The 27,753-nt window shown below is 44.6% G+C and overlaps 1 protein-coding gene across 2 annotated transcripts in view; it reads left to right on the top strand.

The window, feature by feature from the left end:
* Positions 1–27,753, top strand: part of RSF1 (remodeling and spacing factor 1) — a 41,889-nt gene that overhangs the window by 6,366 nt on the left and 7,770 nt on the right. For both annotated transcript variants that reach the window (XM_081001771.1, XM_081001772.1), the window contains exons 2-13: positions 9,084–9,175; positions 10,690–10,782; positions 11,364–11,569; positions 13,936–14,087; positions 14,756–16,452; positions 19,026–19,229; positions 21,256–21,360; positions 22,733–22,812; positions 23,191–23,245; positions 23,930–24,039; positions 26,864–26,931; positions 27,511–27,718. In XM_081001771.1, the coding sequence (XP_080857897.1) occupies positions 9,084–9,175; positions 10,690–10,782; positions 11,364–11,569; positions 13,936–14,087; positions 14,756–16,452; positions 19,026–19,229; positions 21,256–21,360; positions 22,733–22,812; positions 23,191–23,245; positions 23,930–24,039; positions 26,864–26,931; positions 27,511–27,718 (3,070 nt within the window). The remainder of the gene's footprint in view (positions 1–9,083; positions 9,176–10,689; positions 10,783–11,363; positions 11,570–13,935; positions 14,088–14,755; positions 16,453–19,025; positions 19,230–21,255; positions 21,361–22,732; positions 22,813–23,190; positions 23,246–23,929; positions 24,040–26,863; positions 26,932–27,510; positions 27,719–27,753) is intronic.

Raw genomic sequence — 27,753 nt, 5'->3', positions numbered from 1 at the left:
TGAAGCACCGTGTCTTCGCATGCGTGTGACGTGATTCTGCGCATGCACGTGACATCATTTTGTGCTTTGGCACATGCACGAGCGCCAAAACCCGAAAACACGCAACCTGCAGCGTTCGTAACCTGAGGTATGACTGTAGTAAATATTTAATATTTGTTTCTTCAGTCTGTGGATAAGGCAATCCTGATTGTGCTGTGACCTTTTCTAGCGGCACCAACCATGTGGATTGTTCTTTCTTCGGACATGAACTATGGGGTATTTGCACCAGCAGTTGAATACACCATTGCTTCTAGTTCCGATTTTTCTTGGTCACTTGATGATATTTTACTCTTGATTTTATTGTTGATTGTTTACATTGGATAGGATATTGTTATGGCTTTTTTAAAATTGTGAGGCGTTTCTTTTCGTAACCAAAAAGCTGTTTTAAATCGTTTTAATAAATAAATAATAAATAAGCAAACCTAAAAATATGAAAACACTCACGTTTTTGAGATTAATATAAATGATGAATGTAGTTCCATTGTATTTTTCAGCGTTCACATACAAAAGTTGAAGCTGTGAAGCAAAACCCTATGGGCCCCAATCCATTGCTGAATAGAAAGTGTGTGTTGTGATAATACTGGTAATCTGTTACAGTGTGTATAGACCTATTCCTTCATCCCTCCCAAAAGGTGATCAGGCCTGTGAGATCAGGCCTTGTTGCGTGGTGGTGTGTCCAGATTGTATAGAAGTGGAGCTCACACAGAACATAGCCTCAGAAGTGCTTCTCTTTTATACTCTTTTATACTGACCCCTGAAAGGGGTGGTTCTGTTTGTTTGTTCTTGGTGCTGTCTGTCTGTGTTGGTTGTTGAGTGTATAGGCTGTAGGCCACGGGTAGGCAAACTAAGGCCCGGGGGCCGGATCCGGCCCAATCGCCTTCTAAATCCAACCCGCGGACAGTCCGGGAATCAGCGTGTTTTTACATGAGTAGAATGTGTCCTTTTATTTAAAATGCATCTCTGGGTTATTTGTGGGGCATAGGAATTCGTCGTCGTCGTCGTCCCCCCCCCCCAAAAAATAGTCCGGCCCACCACAAGGTCTGAGGGACAGCGGACCGGCCCCCTGCTGAAAAAGTTTGCTGACCCCAGCGTCTAGGCACAACGCTTCAGGGAGGATGTTCCAAAGCCAAAGCCAGGGCCCCACCTCTGAAAAAGCCCTCTCCTTTGTAGCTGCAGAGTTATACAGTGGTACCTTGGGTTACAGACGCTTCAAGTTACAGATGCTTCAGGTTACAGACTCTGCTAACCTAAAAATAGTACCTCGAGTTAAGAACTTTGCTTCAGGATGAGAACAGAAATCGCACAGTGGCGGTGTGGCGGCAGCAGCAGGAGGCCCCATTAGCTAAAGTGGTGCTTCAGGTTAAGAACAGTTTCAGGTTAAGAACGGACCTCTGGAACAAATTAAGTTCTTAACCCGAGGTACCACTGTACTATGGAACTAGCTCCCACCAAAGGCAGCGATGGTCACCAGCTTGGATAGCTTTAAAAGAGTATTAGCCAAATTCATGGAGGAGTGGGCTGCCGGAAGCCGCAGGAGGGGAGAGTAGCTCTTGCGCTCGAATCCTGCTTGCTGGTTTCCCAGAGGCAACTGTTCAGCCACTGTGAAAATAGAAAGCTGGACTAGGTGGGCCCATTGGCCTGATCTAGCAGGCTGTTCTTAACGTTCTTACATGCGATTCTTCTAATGTGGAAGACACTTGATCCCGGGCCTTGACAGAAGATCTTAGGACATGGACGGGCTTGAACGGGAAGAGACACTCCTTCAGATTTGTTACTATCTGGCACCTTGAGTGCTGGTAAAGGCATCTCACAATTTTAATAATGATACATTTGTGTTGCTAGTAGTGGAATGCTGTGGAAATTTTCACAATGGCCATATTGTAGGCTCAGCTGGATTTTTAGTATTTTACTATTGTATTCTTGATTCACATCATTTGACAATTGTTTAATCTTACTGTATCGTTTTCTGATTTGAACAAACCAAGGTCCTCCTGTTGCTGCTACTAGGAGACCTGTTTCCACAAATACCTCTTTTCAGCTGGAGAATGTAACCTTCATTCACTATCAGCCCTATATATTTTGCTCCTTGAGGTCAAGAATAAATGATGTCTTTCCCCCTCGCAGCAAGGACCAACACTTTAAAAAGCCTTGCAGCCCCATTCAGATACTTTATCCCCTGTTTGTGGTGTCATCTGAAGTAGATTGCTTCATCCTGCTGCATGGCCAGCCTGTCTCTCCATTCAGTGTTAGAAACTCAGATATATAAGCTAATTGCCAAATGACTCCTTATACCTGGGTTACAGTCGCCACGACAATGTCTAGGCACCTTTTTGCGGTGGAATTTATTATCATTATCATTATCATTATTATTTCCTTCCTATACTGCTTTATATTTTAAGGGGGGGGGAATCTCTCATGGGTTTAAAGCACATTGATACATCAAATACAGTGGTACCTTGGGTTACATACGCTTCAGGTTACATACACTTTAGGTTACAGACTCCGCTAACCCTGAAATAGTGCTTCAGGTTAAGAACTTTGCTTCAGGTTGAGAACAGAAATCGTGTTCCGGCGGCGTGGCGGCAGCAAGAGGCCCCATTAGCTAAAGTGGTGCTGTAAGAACAGTTTCAGGTTAAGTACGGACCTCCAGAACAAATTAAGTACTTAACCCGAGGTACCACTGTAAAACAATCGAGAATAAAACAAATTCAAGCTCCAAGGAAAATATTTCAGATCCTTCTCTTAAGTGACATTTTGCTTTTCCAGTATTTATTTACCTACTTAATTTATATACCTGCCCCATAGCAGAAGCATTCTAGGAAGCCCATGTGGTGTAGTGGTTAGAGTGTTGGACTAGGACCTGGGAGAACAGGGTTCAAATCCCCACTCTGTAAAGAAGCTCATTGGGTGACCTTGGAACAGTCACAGCCTCTTAACAGGATCATTATAGGGATTAACTGAGGAGGAGGGAGAACCATGTATGTGAGATATAAATGCATGTATGTGAGATGCAATGCAATAACTGCAATAAATAAGCTCTTCTGCTGACCTGCTTAAGAAAGCTTAAGGGGCCAGCCAGATGGAGATGTCCATTGCCAACCTGGCATCCAGAGATCTCCATGTGGTCGCAATTGGACCTACGCCAGTAGCAAAACGCGCCTGGCTAATTTCTAACACTGTCTCCATTTGTTTAGTATTTTAGTGTGGTGCACTCACAGTGTGGAAAGCTGGGGGAATTCAGCCAAGATGTGCAGATTGAACTGGTTGGATATTCATCTCTCTCTCTCTCTCTCTCTCTCTCTCTCTCTCTCTCTCTAACACACACATACACACCCTCTTCCAAACAGCAGCCTCAGTTTTTTGCCTTTGCCAACTCTTTGTGATGTTGTGGGTGGGGCATCTGCTGCAAGGAGGAAAGGAAAGAAACCACTACCCATTGGGTCATGGTGCTGATCTTTCTTTGCTTTGCCCTTTAGCAAAGGAGGGGCGGGGGGGGGAATCCTGCAGGAATACAGAGGAGCGTCTAAGGTTCCTTCTAGCTCTATAGTTCTGTGTTAAGTAGAGTTTGGCTCAGCTTGCTGTAGTAGTAAACTGATGACTTGCACTGAGCTGCTTCAGGCTGCAGGCGAAGTCTCGTTGGATTATTTGCTTTTCCATACCTCAAAGTGTAGTCCTTTTGGAGAATAGTATGCTGGTAAAAAGCACAGACTAATGTTCTTTTTCTGGTCCTCAAATTTTGTGGAGGATTTGTACAGGCACAAATTCAGTTAGGGAAGCCCCTTATAATTTTTTTCACACCATGGAGAGAATGAAGCATATAATGTTTAGTAGGATTTTTTTTTTACTCCAGCTGTAATGAAGGTAGATTATTTAGTGATGTTACTATGTCATGCATTTTTCTGGTTTTATATTGTAAACCACCCTGTGATCCTTGAATGAAGGGGCGGCATAGGAATTCAATAAATAAATAAATAAATTTAATTCTTAAAAGTTAAATTTAAAAATCTTTACCTCTCACAGATGATTCAATAGTCACGGATATCTAAGGTGAAAAGAGTAGATTGGATTGTTAATTGTTGCATTTTCATATTATGTGATGAGTGCTTTGGGACCGATTTTAGGGGTCAAAAAATGGGAGTGCGGCTATTAAGCAATGTTGATGACTACTCAGTGAAATACAGTATGTTAGGGGAAACTATGTGTGGAAATGTATTGTAAATTGCTTAGAGATTTAAAACTGTGTATATTAGGGAAATGCACACTAAAATGGTGATACATCTTCATGAGGACAGATGAACTGTATGAACAGATGTCAGAACAGGGTAAATTAAAACTTAATTAAGATTGGTAAAATGAGAAACCAACATTGAGAGATTTGTCCATCCCTCTTAGTTAGTACCTTGGTAGCCCCGTGGACAAAGGAGATTTTTGAGCAGGCTGTTAAAAGGTTTGCAGTATTTTGGGTTCCCCAACAATCATTTTGTCTTGGGTTTAAAATTTCCTAGAAAACGATATTCATTCACTGTGCAGGCTTTATAGAAAAATATCAGGCACAAAGTGAGGGACTGTGGGTAATTTGCAAAAGTAATACTGTGCAGAGTTTGAGCTTGTGATTGCATGCATCGCATTGTGTACTGCCTCCCAGCAGGTCCTCCATTTGCTGCATGGGGGCAGCACACTGTAAGGAAGGACTCACATGTAATCTCTACCTAAAGTATCATGTTTTTTGGAAGACAACACAACCAAACAAACACTGTCTCTCTTGTGTTTTCCCAGTAGCTTCCCAGTTGCTATTAATGTTAGTTAAGTGCCGACTCTCCCTCCTGAATGAAGATATTTGTAGTGTGATCCAATTTTGCACATGACTGTAAATGACCCACTTGTGTGCCAGGCTGAATGGGCTGAAAGTAATTCTGAAGCAAACTGTAAGGAGCATGGAAGTTCCTTCTCCTTATGTATACCAGCCATGTAAGCCCTTTTTAGTGCAGCTGTGCTGTTTTTCATTTGGTTTCTTTCTTTTCATTTGTAGATGAGCAGTGTTGATGTTTTATTTCTGTTTTGTAAACTACCTGATAATTTTTGCAGTGGTAAGTGGCATGACAATACATTTAAATAAAACAAATAAATATTTTCCATCTGTCTAGGGGAAACTGAGACGGTTGTGGGAAATTTTAAGAGCCTCAGTGATTTGGTCAATAACCCGTTGTAGGATATTTTAGAACTGGAAAAGAGGCCATGAAAGGCAACCAAAATGACCAAGAGTCATAAGAAACACACATATGTACACCCATAAACAATTGTAAACAGTGGTTTGAAAAGGCTGTGAAATTCAAGACGTAGTTGATGTTTCTTATGCAGAGCACAGAAGTATAGAATTGAGTTGTGTGTTTACAATAGTAATCGGTGGGAATTACATCATTCTACCTTACCTCGTTTCATTTGGATGAGTGTATATTTGCAATAAATTTTGCCGTATATTTGCGTTCTGAGCTTACTGTGTTATGCCATTCACCTGCTTCTGAAGCGCCAGCACAATTCTGACTTTCTTAGCAGATGCCCGCTTGGCTTCCCTGTAACCATCACCAGCACTTGACAACTCTTTGATTTGTAGTATTCCACTTCACTTCTTCCGTGCTCTGATTTTACCAGTAGTTCCATCTTTGGAAAACAGACTGTAACACTTCAGAGAACATTACCTATTGTATGTTGCTCTCAAGTCATTTTAAATATAGAAACTCCGGCCTGCCAAAGAGCTATCATTTCCCACTCTCTTCACTACGTACAAGAGATAAGGAGTTTGTGGTGAGCACACTTATTTCCTTCCTTTACTCTAGGGGTAGGGGACCTCTGGCCCGCAGACAAGTCTTCACCTGCCGGGTAGTCCAATTTTGCCCACAAGGCCATTTCTCCAAAACCACACCCAATTGTCAGTCAGCTGCTGCCACCGACTGATGTCAGTTGATGGGCAGGGGAAGGTTCAGTCCTGCTGGGATTTGCCTTATCAGTGTTCCCATGTGGGGTGCACCGATGAAGTAGATCCCTGCAGAGACCAAAATTCAGTCCTCCACTCATCAGCTGGTGAGCAGAGTGTTTAATCCTGCTTTGCCAGCTTGTCCAATTGGCCTGTCAGATGTTGAGGGGAGATGAAGATCCAGCCCACCGGGCCGAAAAGTTTCCCTACTTTTGCTTTGCTCTCTTTCACCGGCATAAAATCCCCCCCCCCCCCCGTTTTCAGCATTAATTCTGCCAGCACCAGTTGGTTGCAAATTGAAGATAAAGACAACCTTGGTGTGTTGAACACTGAAAAAGGAAAAGAGAATTTGTTCAGAAGGGGTGTTTGAGCCTGCCTTGTGCTTCTTATTTTGACTGTGGATAAGAAGGCCACTGAGATTGCATATTTAAAATGATTCTATCTTATCTGGACAGCCACTGCTGATTATTTGTCCCAGTTGGTTTTGTTGCAACCTGAAATCTGTTTTGCACCTAGCAGACCAGACTATTGTTGTTGTCGTTTAGTCGTGTCCGACTCTTCGTGACCCCATGGACCAGAGCCTCCCTTAATTCTTCCTTCTCTCCATTTTAAGACTGTGATAAATTGCTTACTTTGGGACTTTCATTCCAGTCTCCATTTTCTCACCTGCCCCCTTTTCTGTTTTGCTGAACATCTCACCTGAAGAACAGTTCTGGAAAATTCTGTAACTTTCTTACTACTTTCCGATGTGGGCATTGCCCTAGTGAGGCTTTTGCATTCTGCATTGTCTTCAGTGTTGGTGTGCCTTGGAAAAATAATAATAATGGATGAGCAAGCTTTGAATTTTGCCTCTGCTGCTTTGTTGCTATTTACCCCTCATTTCTCCTCCCTGGCTTTCCTTCTTTGGGATCTGTGCCAGGCACTTGTACTGTCTCTTCTAGTCTTGTTTCCTTTCTTTTTAATTCCTTCCAATTATCCTCTTAAATAGGGCTCACTAAACATAGTGGACCCAATATTCCCCCTTCCTCACCTATTTGGTCCCCCCCCCCCATTTTCTTGCTCTTATTATTCTCTGAAGCCAGCTATTTGACCACTTTCCCCAAATGCCTCCCTTTCTTCCCTCCTCCCAATTGTCTAACTGGCTGTTGTTACCTGCATTCCCACCCTCTCTGACAAGTAAATACAAGATCAACTAAACCACTAGCTTACTGAAACACCAGCAAAGAATGTATTTTGACTAGTGTGCAGCATTCCAGGCTGTTCTTTGGTTGACTTTCTAAGCAAAGACTTCCAAGCAAATAATAATAATAATAATAATAATAATAATAATAATAATTTATTTATACCCCACCCATCTGGCTGGGTTTCCCCAGCCACTCTGGGCGGCTTCCAACAAAATATTAAAAACAATACAGTGTCAGACCTTAAAAACCTTCCTAAACAGGGCCGCCTTCAGTTGTCTTTTAAAAGTAAAATAGTTGTTTATTGCCTTGACATCTGCTGGGAGGGCGTTCCACAGGGCAGGCACCGCTACCGAGAAGGCCCTCTGCCTGGTTCCCTGTAACCTCCCTTCTCGCAGCGAGGGAACCGCCAGAAGGTCCTTGGGGCTGGACCTCAGTGTCCGGGCTGGATGATGGGGGTGGAGATGCTCCTTCAGGTATACAGGACCCAGGCCGTTTAGGGATTTAAAGGTCAGCACCAACACTCTGAATTGTGCTCGGAAACGTACTGGGAGCCAATAAAGATCTTTCAGGACCAGTGTTATATGGCCTCAGCGGCCGCTCCCAGTCACCAGTCTAGCTGCCGCATTCTGGATTAATTGCAGTTTCTGTGTCACCTTCAAAGGTAGCCCCACATAGAGCGCATTGCAGTAGCCCAAAGAATTTTGGTTGCTCCAGCACAAATTTCATGAAGCAATGTGTGAACCTCTTTAAGATTATAGAATCTTAGAGCTGGAAGGGACCCGAGGGAGTCCAGCCCCCTGCAATGAAGGAATTCCAGCTAAAGCATCCATGACAGATGGCCATCCAACCTCTGCTTAAAAACCTCCAAGGAAGGAGAGCCCACCACCTCTCGTGGCAGTTTGTTCTACTGCCAGGCAGCTCCTATTATCAGAAAGTTTTACCAAATGTTTAGTCGTAACTTGAAGCCATTGTCTCGAGTCCTACCCTCCAGGGTGGGAGAAAACAAGCGTGTAGCATTCTAGTTTGAAAGCAGTTCTAAAACGTTATAAAAATGCTTATGCCGTTTTTCGAAAATTAAAACATGAGGGATAAATAGCTCCTGTGCAAGGCTGACTTTCCAAAGGATAGGGCAGCTGTGATATTTTTCCAGGTCTTTATCAGCCTGTCCATCTCAGCACCTTTTCAGATCTGCCTGCGTGGGTATTGCTCCGTTCTGCCACTAGGTGCCGCTGTAGTTTGCTCCTGGTTCATATGTGAATTGAGAGAAAGAGAGAGACTCTATGAACAAAGGAAAAGATGTTAATTTCTTTTATAAATCCTTACTAATTAACCCCACCTAAGGTGTAAAATCACATTTTAGCATATGTCTGATTTTAGTGCTGGAAGGCTGAGCTACCTAGATTCTAAGGTAGATGAGAACCTGCGCGGCCTTCTTTTTCTATAATCTACCTGGTCCAGTAGTGCAAATGGAGAAATAGTAAGATTGCCTCTTAATAGTTAAGGCATAAGTAATCTTTGTTAAGCTTTTCCAAGTAAGAATATAACAAGCGCCTTGATAAGAAGTGTGCTGGTGCAACAGCTCACCTTGTTTCACATTCTTTGTAAGAATCCGAGCCACCCTGCAGGTGCAAGGTGGTTGACAGGAAATTGGTTGGTAGTCCACTGTTGGGATTATAGTATGCCTTTTGTTACACCTTGATCTATTACGATGTTCAGACTATGCAGTTTTTCCTGTGTGTATGAGCGTGAGCATCCTATTTTAATATTTTGGCTCTCTGTGGATTAGTTAACACTTAAAGTTCGTCTTTCTCTTGAATTTGCACTTACGTCTAGCATTTAGAACCTAGTTGCTTATTTGCTTTTAAACTCCCTCCCCTTCTTGTTTGTAGTTCCCAGAGAGCTGGTAGAACTTCACCTGAAACTGATGAGGAAGATCGGGAAATCCGTCACAGCAGATCGCTGGGAAAAATACTTGATCAAGGTAAGTTGTTCTTACATTGGATGCTTTGAAACTCTACTACTGGGTGATATATGATGTTGAGAATCCCCAATACCATGGCCAGAAATAGGAGGGGTCTGTGCCAATTTTGGGTTTTGTATTGTTTAATATTAGATATAGTGTGCAGTCACGAAATTAAAAGACGCCTGCTCCTTGGGAGAAAGGCGATGGCAAACCTAGACAGCATCTTAAAAAGCAGAGACATCACCTTACCAACAAAGGTCCGTATAGTTAAAGCCATGGTTTTACCAGTAGTGATGTATGGACGTGAGAGCTGGACCATAAAGAAGGCTGATCGCCAAAGAATTGATGCTTTTGAATTATGGTGCTGGAGGAGACTCTTGAGAGTCCCATGGACTGCAAGAAGATCAAACGTATCCATTCTGAAGGAAATCAGCCCTGAGTGCTCACTGGAAGAACAGATCCTGAAGCTGAGGCTCCAATACTTTGGCCACCTCATGAGAAGAGAAGACTCCCTGGAAAAGACCCTGATGCTGGGAAAGATGGAGGGCACAAGGAGAAGGGGACGACAGAGGACGAGATGGTTGGACAGTGTTCTCGAAGCTACAGACATGAGTCTGACCAAGCTGCGGGAGGCAGTGGAAGACAGGGGGTGCTCTGGTCCATGGGGTCACGAAGAGTCGGACACTACTAAACGACTAAACAACAACATAGTGTGCAGATGTAATCACTACCATCCAGAAATAATTTTAAGGAATTTCCAGAGCACACAAAAATCAACGTCCCTGTAATACAATTCATTTAAATGATTGTTATGAAAGACTTCTGGGTCTTCCAGTTTTTCATATTTGGTCTCTGGGACAGCGTGTTTATGTTCCCACCCCTGCCAGTGCCTGGTGGTAAAGCCTAGCAGGCAGGTGGGAACCTTTAATAGGGTCTTCTTGGTGGCGGCCCCGCAATTATGGTAGTCAGTTCTTTCTAAGGTTGGGCAGGTCTCATCCATCACATCCTTTAAATGGGACTAAGCACAGGTTGGATGACCATCTGTCAGGGATTCTTTAGTTGTGATTCCGGCATTGCAGCGGGTTGGACTTGGTGAGCCTTGGGGTCCCTTCCAGTTTACAGTACTATGATTCTATGATTGTTATTTCCTCTGATTAATAGGGCTCTTGCTGTCTGTATCCGGCTGAATTTTATTGTTTCTGTTTCATCTCTATACTGGCGTTTAGATTTTAGTATTGTTTCTGAATGGATTCTAAAGTGTTTTTTTGTGTTTGAATTTGTATTTTTATATATGCTGTGAACTGCTTTGTAGTGCGTGTTCGCAAAAAGCAGACTATAAGTCAAATAAATAAATAACTAAATACCCATCCTAGGTCCCCATATTGTTAGTTTAACAGCGATCCACATCCCTCTGCTTTTTCCAGTTCCTGTTTTATTCCTACAAAAACTGAACCTTTAGGTAACACTTCACTGAGTATGGGTGCCATGATGGGAGATCACTTCGTACTTAATTTAAACCATTTTCCTTTCAGATGTGTCAAGAATTCAACAGCACCTGGGCATGGGAAATGGAGAAAAAAGGATACTTTGAAATGAGCATGGAATGCAAGTTGGGAATATTGAAGGTACTATTGTCTTCAACTCATGTGATAGTTTTCTGGAATACCTGTGATGATACCTGATAATCCTCCAAACACCATTTATAGCATCATGAGTTTATCATGGGCTTATGCATCCTCCACCTTCCCAATTCCCTTGCATTTTCCAATTTCCTGCACTGTTTCTGGGTTGACCTAACTCCAAACCATGGCTACATGGTGGGTGAGTGTCATTCATTTAAAAAGCTACCTTTATACGCTACTCCAGACCTATAGAAAATGCAGTGGGGGATTCAAAATGTCCCTTTTAAAAAGAGATGGTGAGGCGGAACCACTGAAGACTGCTTGCTTCAGTACCTACTTCATAGCAGGTCTCCAAAGTCTCAAGTACAAGCCTTTCTCAGCCCTCTCTCATTTATAGCAATGCTAGAGATTAAATCTGAGTCCTTCTGAATACAGAGCAAGGGCCCTGCCATCTGAGCTATGGTTCCTCCCCAACAATTTCTTAAATCAAGCCCTTCAAGTGCTGTTTTTGCAAATTAGTCTCTTGCTGGTGCATCAGCAGAGTTTGATGTGCTCTTTTTCTCCCCCCCCCCCTTTTTCTTTAGTACCTTTGTGAGTGCCAGTTTGATGACAATCTCAAATTTAAGAATATCATTAATGAGGAAGATGCAGATGCTATGCGCCTTCAGCCGATTGGCAGAGACAAAGATGGGCTGACCTACTGGTACCAGCTGGATCAAGATCATAATGTTAGGGTGTATGTCGAAGAGCAAGATGATCAAGATGGGTCTTCGTGGAAGTGCATTGTCAGGTATTGTTCTTTTTACCCTCGGTTTTCCAGACTTTAGACTTTAGAAGAAACGCCTCTCTCAGGTTCATTTATTGGATAGGATTTTTTTAAATGTTCTCTCTAACTCACTGTGCATAAGGAAATATTTACAGCTACACGTACATCTTTGTGATGGTTTAGTGCTGCACCTGAAACAAAGCCAAACGCTTACAAAGTGGTGGTTCAGAAAAGGGCCGCCGAAATGATCCAAGAGATTAGAGCAATTTCCCTATGAAGAAAAGTTGCAGTGCTTGGGACTTTTAGTTTAGAGGAAAAAGCTGGAGCTTATTATGATCATATTATAACATTTTGGCAGCGGACAGAGTTGTATGATTTTTTAAATATTCTGTTTGAAATATATTGCTATGACTTGTTTTAATTAATAAAAAGGGGGGGAGAAGAGGTGAGTAAGATTATAAAGGTAAAGGGACTCCTGACCATTAGGTCCAGTCATGACCGACTCTGGGGTTGCAGCGCCCATCTCGCTTTATTGGCCGAGGGAGCCGGCGTACAGCTTCCGGGTCATGTGGCCAGCGTGACTAAGCCGCTTCTGGTGAACCAGAGCAGCACATGGAAATGCCGTTTACCTTCCCGCTGGAGCGGTACCTACCGTATTTTTCGCTCTATAGGACGCACTTTTTCCCCTTTAAAAATGAAGGGGAAATGTGTGTGCGTCCTATGGAGCGAAGATGCCATAGCCCCGCGACCCTTTCCCGGCTGGAGAGGTGACGCGCGGCTATGGCAGGAGCCTCTACAGCCCCGCGTCACCTCTCCAGCCGGGAGAGTGCGCGCGGGGCTAAAGCAGCCCCCCGCGACCCTCTACCGGCTGGAGAGGTGACGCGCGGCTATGGCAGGAGCCTCTACAGTCCCGCGTCACCTCTGCAGCCGGGAGAGGGCGTGCGGGGCTAAAGAAGCCATAGTCCTGCGACCCTCTCCCGGCTGGAGAGGTGACGCGCGGCTATGGAAGGAGCCTCTCCGCTGCGCCTTTCCGCTGCTCCCTGACCTGCTCTTTGGGGCTGGTGGTGGGCTTCCCCTCGCCAGCCCCAAAGAGCAGGTCGAAAGGAACCTGAAGCCTGGAGAGCGAGAGGGGTCAGTGCACACCGACCCCTCTCGCTCTCCAGGCTTCCAAGGTAGCCGCCTGAACGCACCTTAAACGGCACCTTGTTTTAGAGTGGGAAAACAAGAGGGGGAAAGTTCTCCCCCTCTCTGTGCAGCGCCTCCTGCTGCTTCACTGAAGGGGCGCTGGGCAGAGAGGGGGAAATTTTTTTTTTCTTGTTCTCCCCCCTCTAAAACAAAGTGCGTCCTATTGTCCGGTGCGTCCTATGGTGCGAAAAATACGGTATTTATCTACTTGCACTTTGATGTGCTTTTGACCTGCTAGGTTGGCAGGAGCAGGGGCCGAGCAACGGGAGCTCACCCCGTCGCGGGGATTCGAACCGCCAACCTCCTGATCAGCAAGTCCTTGGCTCTGTGGTTTAACCCACAGCACCACCTGTGTCCCTAATGTAACATTATAGAAGTTTATAAAATTATGCATGGCATAACATAACATTAGAGCTCTCTCATAACATTGGAACTCATGGGCACCCAGTGAAGATGAACGTTAGGACAGATAAGAGAAAGTACTTCTTCACGCAGCACAATGTCAAACCATGGAACTGCTCCCCCAGGAGGCAGCGATGGCCACCAACTTGGGAGACTTTAATAAAAGGTTTAGGAAATTGACGGCTGCCAGCCAAGATGGCTACGTTCTACTTCCACAGGCAGTAATGCTAATACAAGTTGCTGGGAACTACTCGAGGGGAGAGGGCTCTTGTGCTCTTGTTCTGCTCCCTGGTTTCCCGCAGGCATCTGGTTAGCCACTGTGAGAACAAGATGCTGGACTAGCTAAGTGGGCCTTTGGCCTGATCTAGCAGACTATTCTCAGGTCTGGAGATCTGGCCCTGAATATGGGCTGTGGTGAATATGTGCTGGAGTGCTGGCCATTGCTCCTTTTTGTATGCCTATGTTCCTTTTGTTCCAGGCTTGCTATGTGTGGCTATTCCTTGGTTCTGCTATGCATGCAGGTAGGTGTGAGAGGAGGGTGGGAACTGGTGTACTGACTGCTGAGAGTACGAAAGTCAAATGGTTCCCTATAGCAGTGATAGGTGTCTGTGAAATTCCTTAGGGGGAAGGGGTAGTTGTGGGGGTTTTCCAGACATAGTCTTTACCGTTTACTTACTCTTCATTTTCCTGTGGGTGCTGGCAAAGCAGAATGCATGCAGTCTGGTTTGCACAAGTGTGGGATATTACACAAGGCTGGCAAGGTTATGGGGCTTGATGCGTTTTTTTGTTTTTTGTTTATCCAGAAGCCGAAATGAGCTGGCTGAAACTCTGGAACTCCTCAAAGCACAAATTGATCCTGAACTATTAAAAAAACAGCAACAGGATAATTCGTCACGGGAGAGCCCTAGTATTGAAGGTGAAGAGGCCAAAAAGGGCGAAGAAACATCAACCCAAGGTTTGCTGCTATTCTTACCTTGCAAGGGATATTTTGCATTAATCATTCTCAGTGTTGACTATTTTGAGGGATTTATGTACTGCAAATGTGGGCGTGATTCAAAATTGGAAGCCATTTAACCTAAAAAAGCTTGAGAAGATTTTTTTTTAAAGTATTGCTGCTATTAAAGTGACATTAGGATGGGTACCAGGCGAGCCTCTCTCGAGAGAGCTTTCCTCTAAGGAGGTGCTGACTTGCATGCCTTTTGGCCCTTCCTAGCTCGCTTCTGCAGACTTCAAATAGTAAAGCTCTTCCTGGAGGGCCTTGAGAATTGTAATTCCATACAGGGGAAGTGAGCTAGTAATAGAGATTTCTCAGAATAGCACAAAACCATAGTTTTCAGGGTTTTCTTGAGGGGATAGCCAGGACAGTTAAATTGGAATGAAACCAGCATATATTTGTTACATAGATTTGCCCGGTGATTTTTGCTGTACCGAAACGTTCACTCAGAGTAAAGTACCATTGGAACTGTTTTTCTTTGGACGTGAGCTGATATTTAGCATTTATGTGTTCAGTGCCTGGAAAAACTAAATGCTTCAAAAGTTGTGTCGTACTGAGGGTGGGGAGAATCATTTGGTGATGATTGTAAAATTGCTTTACTTTGCTCTTTTTTCTTTTAAATGAAACAGAAAGTGACTTGAAGGTCAAAGAAGAAAAAGAAGAGATAAAAGAGGAGCTGCCAAAACAGTTGGAAAGCCTTCCACCTCCAGCAGTTTCGGAAGAGGAAAACAAGATAAAATTAGAAAAAGTGCAAGAGAGAGAAATCATAAAGCTGCCAGTTATAGTGAAGTTAGATAAACCTTTGGAAAACAATGGGGAAATGCAGATTACCAAAGAAGAAAGGGACTCTTTTAAAGAAAACGTTAAGCCCGTTAAAGTGGAGGTGAAGGAAAATAAGCTAGAGCCAAAAGACTTGAAAGATGTAAATAGCAATGCAGAGGCAACTGTTCATGAGCCCGAGAGGATAGAGTTCTGTGTCAATGTCAAAGCTCCCCAGGAAGTGGTGGAGCGAAGTGTGGAAGAAAGCGAGAAACTAAAAAATGACCAGCAGGCAAAGATTCCACTGAAAAAGCGAGAGATTAAGCTGACTGATGATTACGACAGTCCCTTAAAAGGGCCCTTGCGAAAATGTATTACCCCAACGAAGGATGTTTTGAAGGAGGAAGGGAAACAAGAGGAAGAGACGTTTAAGAGAGTCCCTACAATCACCGATGGGAAATGTCTTGTTAATGGGGAGGTTAGTAGCGAGAAAATCATGCCAAATAACAAGCTGGAACGTTCCCCAGGCACAAAGGAAGACGCCTCCAGCCTGCCTAAGGAGGAAAATGGTGTAAGCGGCGAGAAAATACTAGAGACCGTTAGCACAATAATAAGAACAGCTGATGTTGAAAGAAATATTTTGCATACAGGGAAGGAGGTAGCTAGTGTGGTAGCTGAGGTTTCTTCTCAGAAAGTGCCTTTAAAGGAGGAGACCAGCCCGAAAGGAAAAGAAAACTTGCTTGACAGTAAGACTTCAGAGTCTGTCGTAGAAGCACCTTCAAAAACGGATGATTGTCTCAAGAAGTCAGTGGAACCTGTGAAAGCAAAAGACGGCTTGGCACCAACCAAGGAATGTCCAGATAAATCCTTAACTGCATCTTCCCCAAAGGAGCAGGTTACTCCAGCAGTTGAAGAGGATCTGAAAAGTAAGGGTCAACCCGGGGAGAAGGCAGAGTTGCTAAGAGGGGCTGTGACTCCACTGCCTGCTCCAGCCCTTCCCTTGGAGAAATCAGTTGCTGAGAAGGAGGAATCTGTCTCTAAAAGCACACTTCCTGATAAATGCAAAGTCCAGGCAGGGCAGGATTCTAAGCCGCAGAAGGACTCTGAAGCTGAAGGGAAAGAAACGCCCAAATTAGGCAATGCCCAAAGTTCTGCCGAGGAACCTCCTGAGGCTAAAAAAGAGCCTGTGAAAAGCAAGTGTAAATACAAGCTGATTTCTGAAGACGAAGGTTCTCTAACGGAGAATAGGGAAATCACCTCTGAGAGGCAGAAAGATGGGATCAAGCTCACAATCAGGATCTCGAGTAGAAAGAAAACCGACCCTCCTCCCAAGACTCAGAATGCAGCCTCTGAAAAGGAGGAGGAGGCGGCTGTTGGTGTCGGTCGCATTTTAAGGAGGTCTCCCCGGATATCTAAGCCCACTCCCAAAATAGCGGAGACCCGAGATCAGAAGCCCGAGAAAAAACGGAGTGAGGAGGAGGAAGAAAAACCAGCTGTGGTGCAAAAGCCGGAGAAGAAAGAGGACTCAAAAAAGCAAGAGAAGGAAATAAATTCTAAGGCTAGCAAGGTAAAATATTCACATGAGAGCTGTGTGCCTTGAGTCTTCTGAATTTCGCTGGCCACTAATGTTGTTTAGAAACCCAAACCTATGCTAAGACATTTTGGTTTCTGCCCATCCACCCCCACCCCACCCCCATTATACTAATCTGTACAGTTTGGAACAGTTTTGCTCTGCACCCAGAATTCTAATTTTTACTCTGTTTTGACATTTTTAGCACAAGGCACTATGCCTGGAAGCAGGAGTGATAGAACACAGTATAGAGAGCTTCTGCTTGCCTGTCAGGGTCCCACTAAAGCAGTGGAACTGTTCCCTTTTCCCTTTTCCCCTGTGCACCCTCAAAATCTGCACCAGAGACTTGAGGGATTCTCTGGAGTAGATTTTTGGGGGCACACGAGGAGAGGAAGCGGGAGTCCCAACTGTGTGAGCATTGGATAGAGCTCCCTGTCTCCTGAAAAATGATGGCCGCAGAGAAGGTGTGATCATGTGATCCACACAGTTACTAGCTGGCTCAGAAGTAGGGTGTAGATAGTTCAGTAGCTTTTCAAAAAATAAAATGATGCAGGAAACTGTTTATGTTATGTTACACTGATGTAGCAGAAGCTATTGGTGAATGGAAGAAAGCTTGATGTAAGGTGCAGCATTTAGATGTTTAATCGATTCAGTGAATCAGTTGAAAAAAATTTGGTAGGCTAAAACGATATCTCGTGCCTTAGCAGTTATTACTAGCTAGTGTTTTCTACACTGGCTATACGGTGTGCATTTAGTTACTGTGATTATTGCATGGGAAACGTTTGCCCTTCTGCAAAGTTGGAGTAGTTGAGAGTCACATGTTTGATGACACCTGGAAACGGTACAGAAAATGAGTCTAGAATATATTTTTGTGTGTGAAAGAAATGGAATAGGAAGTTGCAGAGTTAATACAAGAGTCATCAGGGATGCCAGTAAGACAACTGGAAGGAGCACTTCTGTTTGAGAATGGCAAGAATAATGTTCTGGCTGCTATGTCATCACAAGGTCAAAATCTATGGCCAAGAAAGTAAAATTCATCATGATTCCAGTGGTTTACTGTGAGTGGGGAACACCTGGTGAGGGCTGGAAGCTTCAGGGAAAGAGGAAGATTTTGAGACAGGCAGTGTCTTCGTCCTCCTTCAGCTAAGACTTGGTTGGGTTACATGTCCTCTGACTGGGCACTCTCAGTAGATTCCTGGTGGCGGTGCCCTCACTTGCCTCATTATCCCCATTTGATTTGAAAGAAAAGAGTCAGACAGAGGTCCTGCTTTCTACTTTGATGTTTCCCTATGTGTGGTTTTAGGATTGTGCCAGAGAGATACTGTCCTTGCTCTGCACAATTTAGTGGTCCAGTCCTGTGTGAGCAATCTGCCCACAAGGTGCAAAATTGTTTTCAGAAGAGAGCCCGGCCTCCAGCTAAATCTGAGGTATCTCTCATTGTGAAAGCCAAGTCTTTCTCCTGTCTCCGCAGTGAACTATCACGCAAATTCCCAGTTTGGTCTCATCAGCTGCATCAATCCTGAGGGAAGGTTTTCCCTTGTTTGAAGGCCAGACTGAAAAAGAAAGATTTCATATGCAAGGACAGAACTTGTTCTCTTTCTCTACAAATGCAGTGTTTGTATCATGAGATCCTAATTTGCAGCAGCAGGCCATATGATCAGATTGCAGCTCATTTGTGTGTGGAACAGATGATGGGTGCTGGTATAAAGTAGTGTAACTTCAGAAGGGAAGGACATAAATGAGTTGGGTTTGTTTTTTTTAAGAGTGATATTGGCCTTGTTCAGAAATAACACTAAATCATTGGTTGACATTATGACAACAAGTGTTGGTGAGCCTTGGACTCATATGCTCCTCTCTGTCCTCCAGTATAGGCTTAAGGAGAAGTTTGGAAGTTTCCCCTACAATTTTAGATTAAATGCAGCTTGTTGTGACATCTACATCTAGACAAATTGGATAAGCTTAACAAGGGGTCAGCAAGGCTTATCTTGCCTGGGCCGGATCGGTCCCACGGAGATCCCTCCGTGGGCCGGATCGTGCGCACGTGTGAGCATGCGCGCTCACAATTTTCGGTGTCTGCAGATGTGCCAGTTTAGCGCAGCGCGAGAGCGGGCACCTCAGTTCGGGGGTGGTTCGTGGGCCGGTCAAACGACCTCCGCGGGCCGCTTTTGGCCCATGGGCCTTAGGTTGGTGACCCCTGATCTTAACTATGGTTAATCTTAACTATGGTTTGTTTCTTTAAAAAAAAACATAGTTAAGATCAAGCACTGTTTAGGGTTATGGGGGCATGGTAAACAGTGACTAATCTAAAATAGAAGCAACAGTTTCCTTGCAGCTGCGCTGGAGGAGAGGGGGGCATTTGAACCTGAGGCTTCCTGCGGCTTGTTCTTATACTGCTAAACCATTTAGCATTGAATCCCAGTACAACTGTTGTCATGTCCAGAAGGCATTGTATAATCTGCGCGTGGCTATATTTTATTTGATGCAATGTAAACTGGGGGAATGTATGATTCAGCATGGAACTGTAACAAGGTGCCGAGACAATGAGGTTTCCCTTGTCACTGGGTTTCTAGGCCTCACAGCGAAGCAAAGTTCGGTGGGCTGGTACTCGAACTCGTGGTAGGTGGAGATACTCAAGCAATGATGAGAGCGATGATTCAGAGAGTGAAGAAGACTCTGAGGATCAGGAGGAAGAGGAGGAGGAAGAGGAAGAACCTGCACCTGCTGATGACGATGAGCCGTGCAAGAAATGCGGCCTCCCCAATCACCCAGAGCTAGTAGGTTCTTGTCTTCAAGAGCAATGAAACTTAGAAAAGCCATTCTTAAGCATTCTACAGATACTGGCTCAGTTCAGACATCATACCAATCCTATGGTTAAAGGAAGTTTAGGTATGACTTGGCATGTCTGAATTGGCAATGCATGGTTTGTGTTTCGCCAGTAAAGCAGGTTTGGGTGTGCAAATCATGTTTTAGTGTGATGTCTGAATTGAGCAGCCACCTCTGCAGGCTGCTGCACCTTGAAGGCAGAATGAATTTAAGTGGTGGGGTGCTTCGAAGATGGGAAACGAAAACAGACAAGCATTTCTAAGTCATGTTGTTCGTTTGGAAGTTCAGACCTGGGAGCAGATTCTAAACTATTACGTGTTACATAAATATGGGGCAATAACACTGACAAAAAATAGGTACCGTATTTTTCGCACCATAGGACGCACCGGACAACAGGACGCACCTTGTTTTAGAGGGGGGAGAACAAGAAAAAAAAATTCTCCCCCTCTCTGCCCAGCGCCCCTTCAGCGAAGCGGCAGGAGGCGCTGTGCAGAGAGGGGGAGAATTTTCCCCCTCTTGTTTTCCCGCTCTAAAACAAGGTGCCGTTTAAGGTGCGTTCAGGCGGCTACCTTGGAAGCCTGGAGAGCGAGAGGGGTCGGTGTGCACCGACCCCTCTCGCTCTCCAGGCTTCAGGTTCCTTTCGACCTGCTCTTTGGGGCTGGCAGGGGGAAGCCCACCACCAGCCCCAAAGAGCAGGTCAGGGAGCAGCGCAAAGGCGCAGCGGAGAGGCTGCTGCCATAGCTGCGTGTCACCTCTCCAGCCGGGAGAGGGTTGCGGGGTGCTGCTTTAGCCCCGTGCGCGCTCTCCAAGCTGGAGAGGTGACGCGCGGCTATAGAGGCTCCTTCCATAGCCGCGCGTCACCTCTCCAGCCAGGAGAGGGTCGTGGGGCTATGGCGTCTTCGCTCCATAGGACGCACACACATTTCCCCTTCATTTTTGAAGGGGAAAAAGTGCGTCCTATGGTGCGAAAAATACGGTACCTTAAATTATTCTTGTGCATGTATGTGTCTTCTTTAAAAAATCACTCTGCTTGCATTGTCCCTTTTCTGTGGATGAGATCAAAATTCCAATCACAGTGGCACTCCATGCAGTAGTTGCATTTGGGATCATAGCTTTGCGGCAAAATTCAGTTGGTTTAATTGCGGTGGCTTTTGTCCCAGGAACACTTGCAATCTGTAGTTTGGCGGGAAGGCTGGGTACTCAACAGAAACCTTGGAATCCTTGCAAAACCACAGGGCTGTTTAGAGAAACAGTGACAACCAAAGGCCCATTTGGTCTTTTCTATCTTCTCTCCCTAGTAGGATTTAACAGAAAAATTCTCCTCTCTGAGGATCATACACATTTATGAACTGGAATGTCTTCATATCAAAATAGGCTGTCTTGCAGTGTAGTCCTGACATAGCCAGTTCCCTTAAGAATTGCCCATATTGTGTTTAAAGAGAATAACAACTTCCCATTTGAGTCTACAGCTGCACCAGAAGAGAAGAGACGGAGCATGTTTTTGCCTCTACTTTATGAGAACAGCGAATTCAGGTTTAATCTAGGAATGTTAGTGTACCTGGAGCCTGATCTGGTTAACCCCTTTAAAATCCTATCCATGTCAGTGAGAGAATTAATACCTTCCATTGAAGTCAGTGGGACTTAAAAGAGTTTAACTTTAATGAATATTACCCCTGGGCTTTCCAGCAAAAGCAACAGTTTATCTGCTTATGGATCTATTGGCCATTTCAATTTCAGAATATTTATGCCAGCCTTTGTCAATCTGGCCCCCTTCCGAATACTGTCGGACAACAGCTCACATCATCCCTGACCATTGGCCATGCTGGCTGGAACCGATGGGAGTTGTGGTCCACAACGTCTGGAGTCGCACCGGTTGGCGAAGGCTGATTTGTGCAAACATAGGAAAGCAAGGTGCGCCTTGATGTGCTTCACAGTGCAAGTGCAAGGTCCGACTGATTCCTTGGTTCATTTTCACAGATTCTCTTGTGCGACTCTTGTGACAGCGGCTACCATACGGCCTGCCTTCGACCCCCACTGATGATCATTCCTGATGGAGAATGGTTCTGCCCACCTTGCCAACATGTAGGCTTTGTCTTCTTTGCCTTTGTTTTGTGCTTCCTCGCATGCAAATCCTGAGTTACGGTGTGGCTATGGAAAGGAGCCTTCCCTCGATGTTTCCTCCATTCCTTTTGGGACTGTTTACTTTGCCTTTGGTACCCATTATTGTAACAAGAACTGTAAGATGTGGTAATAGGTGGGTGTGAATGTGTAACAAGGGCATTACGTAGTCCCATGAGAATAACATTCAGTGCACTGCAAACAAATTGCACCATAAAGATATTTGTTTGCAGACATGTGTAATTTACTTTCTGCAACTTGCCGTAAATGAACAAATTAGTTCATAACTGTAAATGAAATGCAAACCACCCATTGTTTGTTTCCATCATCTGATAATATACTTGAGGTAACATCATTCTTATTTTCCACAATTCCTTTTAACGTTTCTGTTATGCTCAGCTATATATTCTCCTAGTACTGTTTGGGGTTTGGGTATTCTAGCATTTGCACAAAAAACAATGCACGTGCTTCTTCTGTACACACAATTCAACATTTATAAAGGACTTAAAGTTTTCTGTACTATACCTACATTTGTCTCTTTTTGTGTGGCATTTGCCATTTTCACATCATATAGGCCCTGTGCAGATGTAATATTCCCGATTGCTTACTCGTCGTGAAGCAAATGGGGGGAAATTGCTGGCATTTTCTCAGCACCCCTCCATTCTGGAGTGCAAGTTTCCTCCACAGAAGCATTGATTGTTGCTCAAGATATACTTAATTCCCTTCTAAACCAGAGGTCCAGTCTGGTTTAAAGTCCATTGTTGCTGAAAACACTTTATCATAGTTAAGAGTATGAGGAATTTGCTGTGCTGAAAATGTTTTGGGAGAAGGGGAAGATGAATTAAAGCCTATATATTGTTAAGCATTAGCAGGTAAGTTGCAGTATAGTTCAGGTGGAACCAGTTCCCTTGATGCAGGCTTCTTCCACCCCCTCCCCCCAAAAATCCCAATCCCCTGTGACTTAGTGACATTCTCATCCATGTATTGTGAATTGTTTGGTTCTGCCTGTCTACTTTGCCTTGCCCATGGACTAGGTGGCATTTCTGTGTGCTTCAACTGCAAGAGCAGATTTAGGAATAAATTTGAACTCCATTCAGTGGAAAGATTGAAATGTAGTCTTGAGATTGTCACCCACCGTTTCCAAAGTAATTTGCTTTTCCTTATTCTGTCTGGAAATCCTCTTACCGCCTGATGTTTGGACCACTGTTAAGTACTCTCTGGCAGTGACGGCTTTCACACCGACATGGAATGCTTGGGAAGGGGCCTGTGAAGAAATCAGCTGCATGGAGATGTTTGTGGAGCAGGGTAACGCTTTCTTTTTTGTTTATTCCCATAGAAATTGCTCTGCGAGAAGCTGGAAGAACAACTGCAGGACCTGGATGTTGTCTTGAAAAAGAAAGAGCGTGCAGAACGAAGGTATCGAAACACTGACCAATGGCTTAGCAACCCCTGTAACCCCACATAACAAATCACACACAGCGAGTGAGTCAGTGCTTTACTCTAGCCTTCCACAACCTCGTACCCTCTAGCTTGACTACAGTGCCCCCATCAGCCTCAGCCAGTACAATCCCCAGTAGCCATCACATGTTCTGGTATTTTTATTAACCAGGTTTAGTACCACGCCAGCATGCAAAACCACATGACTTTGACTGCAAATTCTAGTCTGGAGCTGGCTGTGGGTGCAGCTAGGTAAAGGTCTGGCATTAATGCAAGCAGGTAAAATACAGTATAGGACAAATTTAAGCCGTTGCTGTGAAGAAATGTCAGCTTTTTGTTTTGTTTTTTCTCCCTAAGGAAAGAGCGCCTTGTGTATGTGGGCATTAGTATTGAGAATATCATTCCTCCACGAGTAAGTGAAATGAACCCCTTGATATCTCCTTTTCTTTCTTTTGGCATAGAGTCAGACCTGTGTGTTCTTTGCGCTGTAAACACTAAAAATTCTGCCTTAAGAAAAGCTGAGTGTGCAATAACCATAGATTGCCTTAATCAAGCAAATTTGCATGCATCTGCTCATTTTGCCTGATAAATTCGGCTCCTGCTGCTGATAAGAGTCAACGAGCTATGCAGGGCACTAAACCATGGATCCCTGACCACTAGAAACCCAGTGCACTCCCTGTGTCTTCCTTCTCTACTGCCTGTGACACATGCATATTACAGCCATGTGGTCTAGAAACTTGCCATTGTTTGAATCTCCATCTTGGCACGTACTGTTAGATCAATCCCATCCTGTCATTTGAAAACTTCGGAGGTATGCATGGTTTAATAATTGCTACGGGTTGTAGCCAATGCTGGTGGTATTCTGAGTTGACTCATTGAAGTTAATGAACATGGCTGACGTGTGTTTATTAATCCTCTCAGAGTAGAACTTAGTTGGAAACAACCCTAGGTACCCTGAACAAAAGGAACTGTGTGGCTGTTTGTGCTTCAGATTGTTTCTCATGGAAAAGGCGACAAATTAATGCTGTGTTTGTACAGCCTCGTATGATTGGCTGCAGCTATTTCTGTGCTTAATGATTGTCTGCTTTTAAACCAGGAGCCTGAAATACCTGAAGTTGTCGATGAAAAGAAGAAAGATTCCAAAAAATCAAAGGCGAAGCTGCTTGAAAGGAGGTCGACTAGGCAACGGAAGTGCATCAGCTATAGGCAAGCAACTGCTTTGCTCCTTTTTGAATGGATGTAATAAAAGGAGCTGTGTTTCCAGTTCACAGTGGAAACATGCAAAAAAAAAAAAGAAGAAGAAGAAGAAGGGAGGGCTGTCTGAGCAATGGGGAAAGGGTTTTTTAGAGCCAATTCGCTTTGAGGGCAAAATTGCTTGCACCCACTGGGATCTTGACTCTGCTGTTACAGCAGATGACTCTCAAGGGGTGTCTAGAGCACTGTCTTAATCCTGTTGTGTTGGATGAGTTTCAACTAGTAAGGTTTGAGGATGTAGACAAAGTGCTTGGATCGGTCAGGGCAATTACCTGGACCCTCTTGGCTGATAAAAATGAGCAGTGAGGGGGACAGCTGGCTGGGCCAGGGAGGTGGTCAATGCCTCCTTGTGAGAAGGGTCCATGCCTGCTTGAGGGAAGCAGTGGTAAAACCACTCCTCAAGAAACCCTCCCTGGATTCTGAAAATCTTAAGTAACTAACCACCCAGTTGCCAATCTTTCCTTCTTGGGCAGACCAGTTGCAGACCAGATCCAGGTGCTCTAGGAGGAAACTGATTGTGTAGACCCTAAACCGGGTTTAGGCCCAGTTTTGATAGTATACCTTTTATTTTTATTTTATTTCGTTCAATTAAACTGTTCTTTTAAAATAATGATAATGATAATGACGTCAACAGCAACATAGCAAGTGAGCATTTAAATTTCGTCTTACATTGAGTGGCTGTACATTACATGCCAAAACACAGAACAAAGCTCCAGGGTTGTCTCTTCAATAATGGCTTAGTTCTCTACTACAGGATTGGTGGTGGGCAACCGACTTGGAAGGCTTTAAATGGAGGGTGGACAAAATCATGGAGGGCAAGGCTGTCAGTGGCTACTGGCCATGTTGGCTATGTACTTCTTCTTTGGTGATTACTTGTAGCCGAGTAAGATTGTCTTCCATAAACATGTTATTAACAGTGAGTCCGTAAGTGACTGTGGAGGCCAATTCTGGATCCACGCGTCCTTCCACAGTGGGGACATTGGTTTCCGAGCGGGAGTTGATCACGATGTGGATGTGCCAAGTGTGGCTTCCTCTTTGTCCGTTTCTCCCTTGCGTCCTGAGTTCAAGTGTCTTGAAAGCCCATGACACCTTTGGTAAAGGCTGTTCTCCAACTGGAGCGCTCGCAGGCCAGCGTTTCCCAGTTGTCGATGTTTATACTACATTTTTTTAGATTTGCCTTGAGAGAGTGTTTAAACCTCTTGTGTGCTATTTCTATGTTGTAGACAGCATGCTGGGAATCACAAGTGGGGAGAGTGCTTTTGGGCTCGTGTCCTCCTTGTTGGCGCCCCATAGGCATCTAGATCCTAGATGAGCTAGATGCCGGACTAGATGAGCCTTTGGTTGCATCCTGAAGGGTCGTCTTATGATATTAAAAAACAGGTTCCTGGGGCCGTGATTCCCAGTAGAGGAGGCACAGTGCTCACCCTCATAAGTTGCACCATCTAGAACCCTGGGTGGGGTCAAGGGTGCTTGTGGGTGCAGCTCTGATTGTAAAAAGCCGTCATTGGCAAAAGGGTTAAGTGTGCTTGCCCTGCTTCTCTTTCACGCAGAATCACTGGCTCCTTAGGCTGCCTTTCATTAAAAAGGGAGCCGTGGGGTTTCCTCTCATACATTTGTATGCACCGTTGCAGTGGCTGTTGTCTACAATCGATAAAAATCTGGCCCAACTGCATGATACTGTGATGTGCCTCTCAGTCTCCTGGGCTGCTTTAATAATTGCGTCTTAAGAGCACATGCAAACATACGGGTGATGTGTATGCCAGTGCCTCACACATCAAATCCAAGTCAAAGCAAACCCAGACTGTTTCTGTGATGCTACACGGGACCATCATTAACTCCAGACACCGCATTGAGCTAGAAAGCCCCACCTCGTGTGGTTAGTAAGAAGGAGGCAGGCTGTACTCTGGGCTTCCTAGATGGAATTGTCACATCCCTGACAGATGAGGCAAACTGATGACCCAGCAGAATCCCCCCTCCCTCGCCCCAGGTTATCCGACTGTCCTCCAGGGGGATTAAGCCGTTCTGCAAGCATAGCAGTTTGAGCGGGTCATCGCTCGTCAGTGGAAATTGCACTCGAAATGTATTATGCTCAACAGCAGGACTGTGAAATGCCCTGCCTTTGCAGCTTCTGCCTTTGTGCTCCTGCCTAGTTGGTTTCAGCCGCTTCTAAGTGAAGAAGATTGAGCTATAAAACTTGCAAGACCTTGATCTTTCCCTCCACCCGCTCAACTATGCGTTGCTTTAGAGACTGCAGATTGTTGCTGTAGCATCCAAAGAGCAGTAACAGCTGGTTTTCCTTTTGCAAATGGTAAAGGGAGGAGGGAACATCTTAGTTTAACTATGTAGTAACATTTCAGATACTTTTGCATAAAACCACTTACAAAAACTGTCATGCAAAATTAAGAGGAAAACAAGAGTTCCTGGTGTTACGCTTAACTTTCTATGAAGAAGGTCAGAATGCTTGTGTGTATTATAAACTGTTCAGACATTTGGAGCCTGATATTGAATTTCAGGAAGGACCACTACAGGGTATCTCTCTCTCTGTTAAATATGTAGGGTTGAGTGTTTGAAGTAAGTCTAAGAACTTTAATTAGGGATTTATTTGTCCGTTCTGTGGGCAGCCTCTTCAAGAGAGTGAGAGACGTACAATTTGATCTCCTTTCCCCCTCACATATTTGGAGTTACTACAACTCTTCAGTTACTACAAACTTGCCAGTTTATTTCTTAAAATATAATTGAGCTCCGCTCTGAAATCAGCATGTTTTGTCTTCTCTAGGTTTGATGAGTTTGACGAAGCCATTGACGAAGCCATAGAGGATGACATAAAGGAGGCTGATGGAGGAGGTGTGTCTTATTGGACAATGTTAACGGGGAGGAACATATGGATGACTTCAGTAGTGGATGGCAATCCTGGTTTTTGGTACAGCAAGCACTAAATTTATACCGAGGGACTTGGGTGCTCTCCTGCCACTTCCTGCAAATGCATGAAAACCACATCTGCTACAAAGAACAGAAATCTTTCTCCCTCTTGTCAGACTTCTCAGCTGGCCGGGATGTGTCCAAAGATTATTTGGACGTAGATCCCTGCTCTGCTAAGTTCGTTGCTTGTGTTATTCACTATCACTCAGCCTCACCTTCCTCACAGGGTTGTTGTGGATAAAGGTGGTGGTGGAGGGGCCCATGTATGCTCTTGGAGGGGGAAGGTAAAAGAAATAAATGTCTCATTCTTGTATCCCCAGCCTTGTTTAAGCTTTCAGCTTTTCCACAGGGGAGATAAGACATGATCCTCCCTCACCTCATCTGTCTGCAAACATGGGAATTTTCAGTCCTGGTTTGGGTGCTTTTTATGGAGGGAAGGTTGATGCTAGCAGCAAGTGAATAAGTGGATTCACAGTCACCGTGGTCCTGGTCTCCCGACTGTAGGTGGTGGAAGAGGGAAAGACATGTCTAACATCACAGGGCATCGTGGCAAGGATATTTCCACCATCCTGGAGGAAGAAAGGAAGGAAACCAAGCGACCTCCGAGGGCTGTTGCAGTTCGCCGGAAGAAACGGCGGCGACTGAACGACCTGGACAGCGACAGCAACCTGGATGAAGAAGAAAGTGAGGATGAGTTCAGAATCAGTGACGGGTAAGGCCTGCTCCAAATTTCGGGTGTGCTCTGTC

The sequence above is a fragment of the Podarcis pityusensis genome (genome assembly GCF_964106645.2).
Source record: "Podarcis pityusensis genome assembly, chromosome: 4".
In the NCBI taxonomy this organism is placed as follows: domain Eukaryota; kingdom Metazoa; phylum Chordata; class Lepidosauria; order Squamata; family Lacertidae; genus Podarcis; species Podarcis pityusensis.
Note: the sequence above shows the minus strand (reverse complement) of the source record. Positions and strands in the feature narration are given on the sequence as shown.